The 14,758-nt window shown below is 35.8% G+C and overlaps 1 protein-coding gene across 2 annotated transcripts in view; it reads right to left on the bottom strand.

Annotated features, from left to right (window-relative positions):
- vps41 (VPS41 subunit of HOPS complex) overlaps positions 1–14,498 on the bottom strand; it is a 40,443-nt gene extending 25,945 nt beyond the window's left edge. For both annotated transcript variants that reach the window (XM_073830432.1, XM_073830433.1), the window contains exons 1-5: positions 14,315–14,498; positions 13,716–13,754; positions 5,184–5,291; positions 558–635; positions 369–443 (exon numbers count right to left, since the gene is read on the bottom strand). In XM_073830432.1, coding sequence (XP_073686533.1) covers positions 369–443; positions 558–635; positions 5,184–5,291; positions 13,716–13,754; positions 14,315–14,335 — 321 coding nt within the window. In that variant the 5' untranslated portion in view covers positions 14,336–14,498. The remainder of the gene's footprint in view (positions 1–368; positions 444–557; positions 636–5,183; positions 5,292–13,715; positions 13,755–14,314) is intronic.
- Positions 14,499–14,758: the final 260 nt, after the last annotated feature.

The raw sequence follows: 14,758 nt of genomic DNA, 5'->3' as shown, positions 1-14,758 counted from the left end.
AATTTCTGTGATTGTCATTTCAGACCAATTTGAACTAGCCTCCTATTTTAACAAGTTGGTTGTAACTGGTTGGGTTGGTTGTTAGTTGTATTCCTAACAGAGTGGTTTATTTCTGAAAAACGTCTTAAACCAGCCTGATGCTTAACATGATTTACAGAAGTAGCTTTTGTTACTGGATAAACACTTTTTGCCCTTGGATTTTAGAAGGCGGCACAGGCATAGTACTAATTGATAAGTCACTGCCCTCTGATTTTAGAAATAAATTGAGGGTTTGGACTAAAGATGGGACTGTGGTTGATTAATCGTAAAGGACTTATAAAGTGAGTTAAAGAACAATGGGAGCTGAAGTGAATGAAGGGAATTCTCACCTTTCCATCTTCAGAGCAGATGCCAACATGATCACCGCTCTCATCCAAACTGATCTGGTTTATTTTCACTGGACTCTATAAGGATAGAAGAAAAAAGATGAAGGACAAAAAAGGTAACATAACCATGTTAAAATTAGACATAACAGCTCAAACACGGACAGATCTATAACAATCACATTTCACACTTACAATTTCAAACTTCTGTGTAACATTTCCTTGAATATCCAAAAGGTAAACCTTCCCAAAGTGTGTCCCAAGAGCCAGGAACTGAAAGCAACAGGAGACACAAACATGTCAGACACACAAGTCAAAACTACGGGACATCCTGCACTTATACAGAGTTAAAAGCTGTGGAGGAGGTATTAAAAATGAGTTTTACCAGGCATGGCTGTGAGGCCTCAGTGTTTGTGCGTGTATGTGAGAGTGTGTGTGTGTGTGTGTTTGTGTGTGTGGTTTCGGCTGGACCCTTCGAGGGCAAAAAGTGTGAAATTGCTGGAGGACAGGAAAGCCTATTTATCAGAGCGGCCCAGTGTGAAATAGCGTTTTTTTCCCCCGACATATCAAAACGCTTCAACATAATATATGCGCCACAGGTCACACATCTCTGCCCTCCACACCAACACTCCGCCTGTCAGACTAATGCAATTACATTTCAGAGTTTAACGTACGTAAACGTTCAGTATTATCTCATGTGAATTGCTGATATCACCGCCAACCAATACAAATTTTATGTCCTTTAAAAAACCTAAATTAATTAGATGAATTAAACGTATGTTTACTTTTGTAGTTTTACAGTTTAAACAGTCTAGGAGCAAATCATAAATTATATTGTGCATATAAAGCTCACACACCAAACTCAAACTGTTATTTGAAGGCTGTTTATTCCTAAATAGTACATGCATTTCCATTTATTCGCAGGCAACAGCGTAAAACATTGGCTGTAATTTAACTTCCTATTCATTGGTTAACAAGACGTTCAAACAATTAAAAACTGTAATTATATGCAGAAGTAATTAATATGATATACACCAGGTGGCTGGAGGGGAGGGGCTTATAAAGAGGTCTTATTAGGAAAATCAGAGCAAGTTACCGTATTATACTTTCATTAAAGATTACAAGCCATTTTCCCCTTTGGAATAACACATGCTGATGAATGAGAGTATACAATGAGTGGGAATCTGTTTTAAGAAATATGATATTGATGTTTTTCACTTTTTATTTTATCATTATTAAAAATTATTATTGTTTCTTTGTTTGTTTTTGTTTGTAAATCAGTTGAATGATAACTAGGACAAGTGTAATTAAAAACCGTATTAATATTAAAAGTGTAAATTATAAGAAAAGTATATTAAATTACTTAACATTACAATAATTTATTATAACATTAAATCGATTATAATAAATATTAATTTAGCAATTCTATCCAACTCTATACTGATTTTTAGATATTACACATTAATACGGATTCATTGCTGTCCTAGTCTAATTGATAGGGAAGCTCGTTTCAGCCACTGAATAAAATATAAAAAATGTTCTTGCAACTTTTTTATCTCACAATTATAACTTTTTTCTCAGAATTGCATGATACAAACTTACAATTCTGAGTTGTGAGATATAAACACGCAACTGTGATATACTCACACTTGCAAAAAAATGCTTTATTTCTCGCAGTTGTGAATTTATATCACAATTCTGAGAAAAAAAGGCAGAATTGTGAGTTTATGTCTTGCAATTCTGACTTTATAACTTGCAATTCTGAGTTTATATCTCACAATTCTGAGAAGAAAAGAATTGCGTGAAATTGCGTTATCTCGCAATTTTGACTTTTTCACACAATTCAGACTTTTCTTCTCAGATTTGTGAGATATAAACTCGCAATTGTGAGTTATAAAGTCAGAATTGCGAGCTATGAACTCACAATTACGAGTTAGAAAGTCAGAATTGCGAGATATTAACATACAATTCTGATTTTTTTTTCAGATTTGTGTGATATGAACTCACAATTGCGAGAAATAGTGTCTTTTTTCTTGCAAATGCAGGATTGTATCTCGCAATTCTGACTTTTTTCACGCAATTCTTACTTTTCTTCTCAGAACTGTGATATAAACTCGCAATTGTGAGTCATAAAGTCAGAATTGTGAGATATAAACTCACAATTCTAACTTTTTTTTCTCAGATTTATGTAATATAAACTAACAATTACGAGAAATAATTTTTTCTTGCAAATACAAGTTTGTATCTCAATTCTGACTTTCTTCGCACAATTCAGACTTTTCTTCTCAGAACTGTGAGATATAAACTCGCAATTATGAGTTATAAAGTCAGAATTACAAAATATAAATTCACACTTGCGAGAAATAGTCTTACTTTCTCGCAAATGCAATTTTGTTTCTCACAATTCTGACTTTTTTCCTCACCATTGATATCAACTCACAATTGCAAGAAATAGTGTCTTTTTTCTTGCAAATGCAGGTTTGTATCTCACAATTCTGACTTTTTTCTTCACAACTGCAAGTTTATATCTCGCAATTCTGACTTTTTCACACAATTCAGAATTGTGTGATATAAACATCACAATTGCGAGATATAGTCTTTTTTTCACAAATGTAAGTTTGTATCATGCAATTCTGACTTTTTTTACTCACAACTGCGAGTTTATATCTCATAATTCTGACTTTTTAAAGACAAAATTGCGAGATATATACACTCACAAATCAGACTTTTTACACACAATATAAACTCACAGTTCTGAGAAATGAAGAAATAAACTTAATTCCGGCTTCTCAGAATTGCGAGTTTATATTTTATAATTGTGACTTTTATTTCTCAGAATTGTGAGTTCATATACGCAATTGTGAGTTATCAAGTCAGAATTGTGAAATATAAACTCGCAACTGCAAGTTATAAAGTCCAATTGTCACGGGATAGAAAGACTGATATGTTCTCAGAATTGCGAGTTTATATCCCACAATTCTGACTTGATAACTCACAATTGCGTATATGAACTCACAATTCTGAGAAATAAAAGTCACAATTATAAAATATAAACTCGCAATTCTGAGAAGCCGGAATTAAGTTTGAATCTTAATTTCTCAGAACTTTGAGTTTATATCTCACAATTCTCACTTTATACCTGAAGAGTACATATCTCGCAATTTTCTCTTTATAACACGCAACTGCAAGTTTACATCACGCAATTCTGAGAAAAACAAAGTCAGAATTGTGAGATGTAAACTTGCAACTGCATGTTAAAAAGTTGCAATAACCTTTTATTTTTTATTCAGTGGCGGATACAGGGTTCCATATACTGAAAAATCAGGCCTACAATTAAAAACTGTATATTTTTTTAGGAATAACTTTGGGTTAATGTTCATGAATCTGCATTATTATAGTTAAGTACGTTTTCCAACGGGTTCTCTTTTTCTTGTCAGTATTATTGTTTGTTTATTTGATTGTTTGTATTTCAAATTTCATAAGGCCCAGGTGAATGAAATTAGTAAATTCCATGTGCTCCCTTATGTTACATAAATATTGGTTATTACAGCAGCATGAAGTTGATTTTGGATTTTATTAGCTACAGAAAAGCATCTGTTGTGCATGCGCTCTACATAGTGTCACTAAGGCTAAACAAATAAAATAAAATCAGGCAACATAAGGTGATATTCAGTTCAGTCTGACCACCTTAACTTAAATTAGTTTGACACCCCTGCAGATCTAGGTCAATCGCTCTGCCATCTGCAAACTGGGCCCAACTTTACAAAAGCATATAAAACACTGAGGTTACCCTGCGTCCAAACACATTTACACACGCACACACCTGCTTACACGTGCACAGACCTTTCCCTGTCGCAGCACACCAAGCAGCCCTATGCTTCACTGCAGTCTATAATGAAATGCTTATATTTACAGGCACAGTCGAGCATGTCCAACAGAACCCCCCGCAATCTCCGCAAATAAAATCAGCCAAAAATAAATAAATAAAAGGGGTGGCCTTACCAGCCTCAGTGGCTCTTAAAGGGATTTATCAAAATGGAATTGCTGAAATGAAATTCGGATTCCTGGCACTTAAAATATGAGGCAACATTAGGCAGGTGGTTCGCTGGCGCGAGTGTGTTTTTGTGTGTCTAGGTGGCGGAATGCACATCGGAGCGCATGCATAAAAGACTAAAGGGAAGAAACGGAAGAAGGGAACGATAGAGAATGATACAGCCAAAGTGAGAGAAGGAGAAAGAGTGAAAAAAGGGGGACTCTCATTTGAAATTCAGCTTTTCAACGTCTCCTCTTCTTGCAAGCGTGCCTTTTTTGGAGAGATGGAAGAGGAAGAAGGGGGGAGAAGTCCCCAGAGAAAAGCAGGAAAAGAGGGGGGAAAAGAATAAAAATCAATAGCGGTTAATAAAACATCAGGTGAGGAGACATAACTAGGTATGACTATTCCTCCACAGCGTCCGTGCATGAGTGAACCGGCTGCCATGACGATTAACCAACCCACGTAGAATGTTCCACCAACAAAAATATCAAGCCTGGGAAAAAACGGAAAGTAGACAGGCAAAAAAGACAGAAATCTAAAAGTAGAGGAAATAAACAGGAAATCGGCGGAAGGCTGGTGGCCTGGAAGCATTTGTGCGTAAGCACTTCTCTACAAAATGTATGGTGTGGGGGAGACAAGTCAGAATAAATGTAGAATTAGATAAAATAAAAAACTTACAATTCATTCATACTTACTAATTTACATTTCTGTGCAATATTAAATACTGTATATGCACAACACGTCTTTCTCTTTGTTTCTTAAATACATGCTAAATAGCTTTTAAACACCTTGTCATGTACTGTCATGCAGCTGGCCGCATCCTTCTGCAAGATCTCTGTCACGCCATTGGTCAGCCTCTCGTACTTCAGTTTAGGCTCCTCCTCTGTATCTTCCTCCTGTACAAATAAAACATTCTTTATTAGTTTTGAATCTTTAGTTCATTTCAATTCAAAATTAGTATGAGCAATGTGTAAATTAGCAAGATGCTTTTTAAGAAGAAATGTATTCAGCAAGAATGCACTGAAATTGCTTAAAGTTACAGTGAAGACATTTTTAATGCTAATACATTTTGAGGTCAAAAGTTTACACGCACCTTGCAGAATCTGCAAAATGTTATTTTACCAAAATAAGAGGGATCATACAAAATGCATGTTATTTTTTATTTAGTACTGACCTGAATAAGATATTTCACATAAAACACATTTACATATAGTCCACAAGAGAAAATAATAGTTGAATTTATAAAAATGACTCCAGAGATCCATCTTTTCACACTGAGGACAACTGAGGGACTCATAAGCAACTATTACAGAAGGTTCAAATGCTCACTGATGATCCAGAAGGAAAAACTATGCATTAAGAAACAGGGGTGTAAACTTTTGAACAGAATAAAGATGTGTACATTTTTTTATTTTTCATAAATATCTTTATTTATTTTTTTTCATTTAGTACTGACCTTCAGAAGCTACAGAATATACTTGTTTCCCAGAAGACAAAAAGAGAGAAATTTACCCTGGTCTTCAAATTCTAAAAGGTTTCACCCCCAGCTCTTAATACATCGTTATAGTTGCATATGAGTCCCTCAGTTGTCCTCAGTGTGAAAAGATGGATCTCAAAATCATACAGTCATTATTGGAAAGAGTCCAAATACACAATAATGCTGGAAACCCAAAGAATTTGTGGGACCTAAAGGATTTTTCTGAAGAACAGCAGGCAGTTTAACTGTTCAGGACAAACAAGGGACTCATGAACAACTATCACAAAACATAAAAACAAAGCCGTGGATCATTCAGGCAAGAACACAGTATTAAAAATCAAGGGGATGTAAACTTTTGAACGGGGTCATTTTTATAAATCCAACTATTATTTTCTTGTGGGCTATATGTAAACATCTTTTATGTGAAATATCTTATTCAGGTCAGTACTAAATAAACAACATGTATTTTGTATGATCCCTCTTATTTTGGTAAAATAATTAACATTTTGCAGATTCTAAAAGGGGGGTGTAAACTTTTGACCTCAACTGTATCATGTGACACTAAAGACTAAAACAATGTCTGCTGAAAACTCAAATCTTAAAATATATTCAAATAGAAAACAGCTATTTAATTATTATCATATATACTTTTGTACTACATTTTAGATATAGTAAGAGTTTTTCCAAAAACATTAAATAATCTTATCAACCCCAAACTTTTGAATGGTAGAAGAGTATTTTTTGGACTAAAAAATTCCAGTAATTCCAACGCAAATAAGTAGCTAGCAGAACTATGAATAAGATAAGATCACAGGCAGACTGGTGGTATGAGTAGTGTTTCATTTTATCAGACTTTTTTTTTTTTTCTTCTCGTCACCAACACCTCTATTGTCCATTTCCTGTTGTGTCCAGATGTGAAATTTCTAATGCCTGAGCATTTGTCATGGTCTACAAAGCCATTACAGACAGGGACGGAGAGACAGAGAGAGGCGGGAAAAAAAATCCTGACAAACTTTCTACGGTGGGGAGGGGTGGATAATATCTCTCCTGTTTCATATCCCATAATTTCTTCCTCTTGTTAGTGTTTGCCATCGCCACGCCGATGTGGTGGATGAGTGTTGTGCCTCATTCCCTGCCGCTCCTAATTGGTGCCCTGGGGAGCAGGGGATGAAGGGAAGTCTGTCTTTAATTGCCCCTTTTCTGGAGTGGTGTGACCATCCACACTCTCTTCTTTCGCTCATCCCTCATTCTGTCTCTGTCTTTCTAGTTACAAACTTTGCTGGAATGCTATAGTGAAGCATTGGGCCTCAAAACCACAGATTAATGTCAAACCCCGCCAGCATCTTTTCTCATTTCCTCACACTGCGTGACATCATGTTTAGAGGCTGTGGCATGTTTTCTTTAAGCCATGAGAGGTAGACGGGCTTTACATGGGGTGTCATGAATGCTGTCAAGCTCCAAATATGTCTTACAGTATGAGCTCAGAGGACCCGGAAGGTGTGGTCTGTCTGAGAGCACATTTCTACACAGACTTCAACACATCGATGGTCACATCAGGAAGTGTTGGGGAGAGATAGACGAGGGGATAGAGACAGTATGGAAGCTTATTAAAAAAATACTTAAGAAAAATGACACTAGCTCTGTCACTGCACTGCTGAAATGTCTGGATGACATCAAGGCCTGGATGTCTCTTAACTTTTTAAATTTTAATCATGACAAAACAGAGGTGATGGTTTTTAGTGGAACCGCTGGAAACCCCCCTGCCAGATCTTGGCCCCCTAACCCAGTACATGAAACCCACCATTACAAACCTGGGGGTGAAGATGGACCCTGATCTTAAACTTGAGAGCCAGATCAGGTCTTCACCTGAGGCGGCTGGCCAAAATAAAACCGATTCTTTCCAGGCAGCACTTTGAGACAGTAGTCCACGCTTTTATAACCACTCGGCTGGATTACTGCAACGCACTGTATGTGGGGGTCAGTGTGTCGGCCATCTCTCGGCTCCAGATGGTACAGAACGCTGCAGCTCGTCTTTTAACCGGCACAAGAAAACATGAGCCCATTACCCCCATTTTAGCCTCACTCCACTGGCTGCCCATACATTTTAGAGTTCATTTTAAAATTAATTTAATTTGCCTTTAAATCCCTCAATGGTCTTGCCCCGCCATACCTCTCTGAACTTGTACACTTTTACACTCCTTGAGGGTCTCTCAGGTCAGCTGATCGGCTGCTCCTGAGAGAGCCTAAAACAAAGCGGAAGCTCAGAGGGGATCGTGCCTTCGCTGTGGCAGTTCCAAAACTTTGGAACAATCTGCCTCTGCACATCAGACAGGCTTCCTCTCTGTCTGTTTTTAAATCCCACCTAAAGACCCACCTCTTCTCTTTGGCTTTTAACACCTAGTAGGAAGTTGATTTTACTTGATTCTACTGTGTTTTATCTGTTATCTCGTTTGTTTTATTTTTGTTTTATTGTATTTTACCTCATTGTGTCCATTATCCTATTGTGCTTCTGTTGTGTTATTTATTATTATTGTATCTTGTGCAGCACTTTGGAAACCTTGTGTTTGTTTAATTTGTGCTATATAAATAAAATCGGATTGGATTGGATTATTTTCAGCAAATAAAATATAAAAAGATAATTTAAACTTTTTTCTAGCAATTCTGAGCTCATATCTCACAATTCTGACTTTTTTTTCAGAACTGCAAGATAAAAATTCAGAATTTCGCGAAACTAACTTGCAAATCTGAAAAGTCCAAATTGTGAGATATAAACTTGCAATTACGAGGAAAAAAAAATCAGAATTGTGAGACAAAAACAAGCAATTACCTTTTTTAATTTTGTGGCAGAAACAAGCTCCTGTTTCCCTCACAATTGTTTTCTTCCAATTGTGAGTTTTTGTCTCACAATTAGGAATTTTCTTCTCAGGATTTCAAGTTCATATCTAAAGTTTAAGCATCAATTGAGAAAAAAGACAGAACTGCACAATATAAACTCAGAAATCTAAGAAAAAAGTCACAATTATCTTTATTTATTTTATGTTGCAGTGGAAATAAGATCCGTTTTATCTCACAATTCTTTTCTTCCATGTATATATTTTACAATTTCGACTTTTCTTCTTAGAACTGTGAGTTTATATCTCGTTTATATATCAACTGAAAATAATAATAAGTTAGAATTGCAAGGAAAAAAGCCACAATTGTGAGATAAAAAATTAACTTGCTTCTACCACAGCATAAGAAATTAAAATTGCAACTTTTTATCTCACAATTCTGCAATTTCTTGCAGTTTATTTCACACAATTCAGACTTTTCTTCTCAGAAATGCAGGTTTAATTCTCAAATCTTACAACTGAGAACTAAAAAAAGGTTTTTTTCTCAGACATTTAGTCTTACAATTATGAAAAAAATAAGAATTGTCAGATAGAAACTCAGAATTACGAGATATAAACTAACTTAATTTCGTAATTTTAAAACGAAAACTCCAAATTGTGAGATACAATATCTCATACTGACCCCTGGATGTTCAACATGGCATCTTATGGCAAAGAACTCTCTGAGGATTTGAGAATTAGAATTGTTGCTCTCCACAAAGATGGCCAAAGCTATTAGAGGTTCAGTAACACCCTGAAACCGAGTTACACTACAGTGGTCAGGGTCATACAGAGGTTTTCCAAGATGGGTTCCATTCAGAACAGGCCTCGCAAGGGTTGATCAACAAAGTTGCGTCAGGTGCAGAACCTGGCTTTAAAAAAGTGAGTGCTGCCAGCATTGCTTTTAAAGGTTGCAGAAGTAGATGGTCAGCTTGTCAGTGCTCAGAACATACGCCGCACACTGCAACAAGTCGGTTTGCATAGGCGTTGTCCCAGAAGGAAGCCTCATCTGAAGCTGGCTAACAAGAAAGCCCGCAAACAGTTTGCTGAAGACAACCTGTCCAAGCGCATGAATTACTGGAACCATGTCCTGTGGTCTGATAAGACTACAAGATAAACTTGTTTAGCTCAGATGGTGTCCAGCATGTGTGGCGATGCCCTGGTGAGGAGTACCAAGAAAATTGCATCTTGCCTACAGTCAAGCATGGTGGTGGTAGCATCATGGTCTGGGGCTGCATGAGTGCTGCTGGTACTGGGGAGCTGCAGTTCATTGAGGGAAACATGGATTCCATTATGTACTGTACATTATGAAGCAGAACATGATGCCTTCCCTGCAGAAAATAGGCCGAATGGCAGTTTTCCAACACAAAAAACTGCCAAACACAATTCCAAACACAACAATAAGATGACAACTGCCTTGCTGAGGAAGCTGAAGGTAAAGGAGATGGGGTGCCAAGTATGTCTCCAGACCTGAACCCTACTAAGCACCTGTGGGGCATCCTCAAGCATTAGGTGGAGAAGTACCATGTGTCTAACGTCCAGCAGCTCCATGAGGAGTGGAAGAGGATCCCAGCAACAACCTGTGCAGCTCTGGTCAATTCCATGCCCAGGATGATTAAGGAAGTGCCATATAACAATGGTGTTACACAAAATATTGTCACTTTGGACAAGTTCACTTAGGGTGTACTCACTTTTGTTGCCAACTATTTTGACAATAATGGCTGTATGTTGAGTAATTTTCAGGGGACAGCAAATCTATACTGCTATACAAGCTGCACACTGACTACTCTAAAAACACATCCAAGTTTCATTTCTCTAGTATTGTGCCTTGAGAAGATATACTAAAACGGTTGCTAAAATGTGAGGGGTGTACTCCCTTTTGTGACATACTGTATATCAGGGTTCCTCAAATCTTACCCTGGAGGTCCAATGCACTGCAGAGTTTAGCTCCAACCCTGATGAAACTCACCTACCTGTGATTCTCTAATGATCCTGAAGACCTTGATTAGCATTCTCAGGTGTGTTTGATTAGGGATAGAGCTAAACTCTGCAGTGCATTGGACCTCCAGGGTAAGATTTGAGGATCCCTGCTGTATATTATAGCAATTACAAGAATAAAAATGTTAAAATTGAATTGTTTGTGGCATAAACAAGCCCCTTTTTTTCCTCATAATTCTTTTCTCCCAATTGTGAGTTTGTCTCACAATTAGGACTTTTCTTCTTAGAATTTCAAGTTAATACCTGAAGTTTATGCATCAATTGAAATAAAAAGTCAAAATTACCTTATTTATTTTGCAGTGAAAACAGGCCCATTTTTATCTCACAATTCTTTTCTTGCAGTTGCGAGTATATATATATATATTACAATTTCGACTTTTCTTCTTAGAACTGTGAGTTTATGTCTCGTTTATATATCAATTGAGAAAAAACTTATCTCACAATTCCGTTTTTCTTGCAATTCAGACTTTTCTTCTCTGAAATGCAGGTTTATATCTCACAACTGAGAATTATATATATTTATTTAACAGAACTGTGAGATTATATCTTGACATTCTATATCATAATTATGAAAAAAATTAAGAACTGTGCAGATATAACTCAGAATTGCAAGAAAAAAAAGTCACATTATCCTTTTAATTCCACGGAGGAAATAAGCTTCCATAAGACAGAGCTGTACAATTATGAACAAAACAAACTGTGGTCTACAGTATATCCAAAGGAAAATACAATCATGCTCTCAAAGGTGCCTGCGTACATACAGAAGACAGTTTGTGGACAGGAGATAGGAGAGATTGCTCCACGGACTGAGATTTCATTTACGAGGAGGGAAAGGCTGTTGTTTCCTTCTTTCTGTTTTCATTTTGAATTGAGGAGTAGAATGTCTACTTGACATTTCATTCACTGTATCACTTAAAGACAAACTCTATCCTGCTTTTTCAAAAGTCTCTTCTTGAAACAGCACTCAAGAAAATGGACACAATGTAATATGACCTTTTACAGTGACACTGTACACAGAATATGTTACAGCCAGGTCAAACATTTCTGCTCATAAGTTTACATACCCCATGCAAATTGCGAGATAATAATTTCAACAAAATAAGAAGCTCACACAACAGATGTATACATAAAGTCCACAAGACAAAATAAAAATGAACTAGTTCAAAAGTTGACATATCATAGAATCTTAATAATAATGTGTGACCAATGACTGTTTTTTAATTTTCCTGACTTCCTGATAATTTGGGTAAATTGTACTCATTTCTGGGGAAAAATGTAAATATCTCATGTAGCTTCTAAAGGGCAGCGCTAAATAAATAAATACATTAAAATAAAATAAAATAAAAAATTCGAGTTACGTAATCAGATTACTTTTTTTCAAGTAACTACTAAAGTAACGCATTACTTTTTCTGTCTTGACCCCATGTTGAGAGAAATCGTAAGGCAATGTGTGCACTGTGTAAACATAATGCTTACTGTAGTTCTATACTAAATGTGTAGATGCCTTTTCTAAATGCGTTTACCTACCTCTCTGTATTTAATCCCATTTTATTAACCAATGTTTTTGCTGCTAACCATCAATAAGCAAAAATTACTTTAGATAAACTAACATTTGTGCTTTTTTTTTAATTGCTGAAGAGTGTTGAACTTTTTTCTTCTGTGTTCTACTGTACAGATGTGAATTTACTTTTCCTTCAGCCTGAGGCTTATTCATTTCACTTTTGGTGTGAAAAGGCTTTTACATTTGCCAAAAATAGAACTTTTATACTAAAAAACAAACAAGCAAGCCCTGGCCAGATTTACAAAGTAATGCAAAAGTAATGTACCACATTACTTTTCAAAAAGTAACTAAGTAACATGATTGATTACTTTTTTAGGGAGTAACACAGCTTTGTAATACATTACTTTTAAAAGTAACTTTTCCTAACACTGCTCCCTGACTTATAATGCAAAATGTTGCCTTCTTGAGCCATGGTGAGCGTTTGCACCTCTTGTAATAGTTGAGTATGAGTCTCTTAGTTGTTCTTAGTGTGAAAATGATCTCAGAATCAAACAGTCACTTCTGGAAAGGGTTAAAGGGAGAGTTCACCGAAAACTGCTTACAAAGATTTGGTGCCCATTGACTGCCATTATATGAATGACAGACTGCCATGGTTTGAGTTAAAAATAGTTTGTGTTCTACTAAAGAAACAAAGTCACCTACATCTTATATGCCCTGGGGGTAAGGAGATAAACATCAAATTTTAATTTTTGGGTGAACTCTCTCTTTAAAATTTGCAGAAGATGCTAGAAAACCAAATAATGTGAAGGACCTAACGATTTTTCTGAAGAACAGTAGGCAGTTTAACTGCTCAGGACAAACAAGGGACAACTTTCATCAACTTTAACTTTTTATATCAACTATAACTTTTTTTTTCTCAATACATAAAGACAGTCATTGATCATTCAAGCAACAATACACAGTTTAAAGATTTAAGGGTGTGTAAACTTTTGAACTGCCTCACTTGTGTTTATTCAGTTTTTATTTTGTCTTGTGGACTATATGTACATCAAAAAGTAACATGTTATTCTACATAATGTTCTACAAGGAGTATGTAAACTTCTGAGAAAATAGTATTCTCACATTAGCATGTGATATAACACATTTCTAATGTCAAATGCTTTACTGTGAATATGTTTATGCACCCCTGAAACGCATTTGGATACTTGCAAGGTTATAGAATATGCAACTAACTTTACATCTATTTTTATTAGTGTAACCACAGATAGTAGTTTTCTAACTATAAATTTGAACAGTATTGTTTTATCATTCAAAACCTAACTAAAGTCTTTTGTTTTAAAGGTAGGCTTGTACACTCATTATTTCAAATAAATGCCACTATAATATTTTGTTACCTAATGCATTTAAAAATGACAACAGATTCTGATTGAATTACTGTAACCAAATCAGAAATTGTAACCGTTCTTGATTTTACCTCTGACTCATCTGTGGATTCTTCACTTAGTTTTCTTCCCTGAAAAAAAGAAAAAAGACGTTTTAAAAAAGAAAAAGCAATGCATTATTGCTAAAAACATAATGAACATGATATATTATTTCTTAAACTCCTTTTTACAAATATATACAATGGCAAAGCTTCTACACCCAATACTAAAAGCATAATTATGGAAAATTCATAAATGTATAGTATAGTATTCTTCATTTTGTCAGTTGCCCTGCTGAAAAAAACTTAAGATCAAAGATAGTCTGTTTTAAGATGGTCTCAAAGCCTGCCCAGCTAACAAATGTACAAAAGCCAGCAAACAGAGCAGTATTGAAGAGCTGCCAAAACCAGGAAACGACTTTAAGCTGGTTTTAAATATTTTTCAGCAGGAATACCATTGGCAGTGTTTGGCAGTGATGTCGAGTTAGACAGCTTCAATAACACGTTTATAAAATACTTCCTTTAAAATGTCCTTTACAACTGCAACCTCGAATAGCCAACACGCATTACAAATTAAACCTACAGAAACATTACATGTTTTATCACAGGGTTTCTATCATTTGACAGAATGTTTTCTTCCTACAGAAACCTACCTGCTCCTCCACTTCCGCCATGATAGAGACTCCAGATGTTGAATAATAAGGCAGATTTAGTCTTGTTCTACAAAGTTATGGTCTATCGACAACGTTAATAACATTTATGTGCACCTAAATCATCTATTTTGCACAATAAACCAGCGCAGCTAGTCATGCGATATTCATTATTTTGGGCACTGGGTCACATGACAAAAACAGGAAGCATCGCTAGAGCATCATGGGACTTGTAGTTTAAATGCAAGAGAAAGAATACGCTTGAACCAGCCCTGATTTTGTGTTTTAATTTACTTTCATTATAGTGGCAAATTCATAAATTTAAATACATTTTCGCTGACCTTCATATTTTATTCAATCAAATCGTATTTCAACTGCATGTGAGCAACAGATTTGAATGTCACGTCCAAATATATTTTGTCTGTATATGGTATAAATCAGCTGACC

This window comes from Garra rufa, chromosome 24 (assembly GCF_049309525.1).
Source record: "Garra rufa chromosome 24, GarRuf1.0, whole genome shotgun sequence".
Classification (NCBI taxonomy): domain Eukaryota; kingdom Metazoa; phylum Chordata; class Actinopteri; order Cypriniformes; family Cyprinidae; genus Garra; species Garra rufa.
The sequence above is the reverse complement of the archived record's forward strand: the minus strand, read 5'-3'. Positions and strand labels throughout refer to the sequence as shown.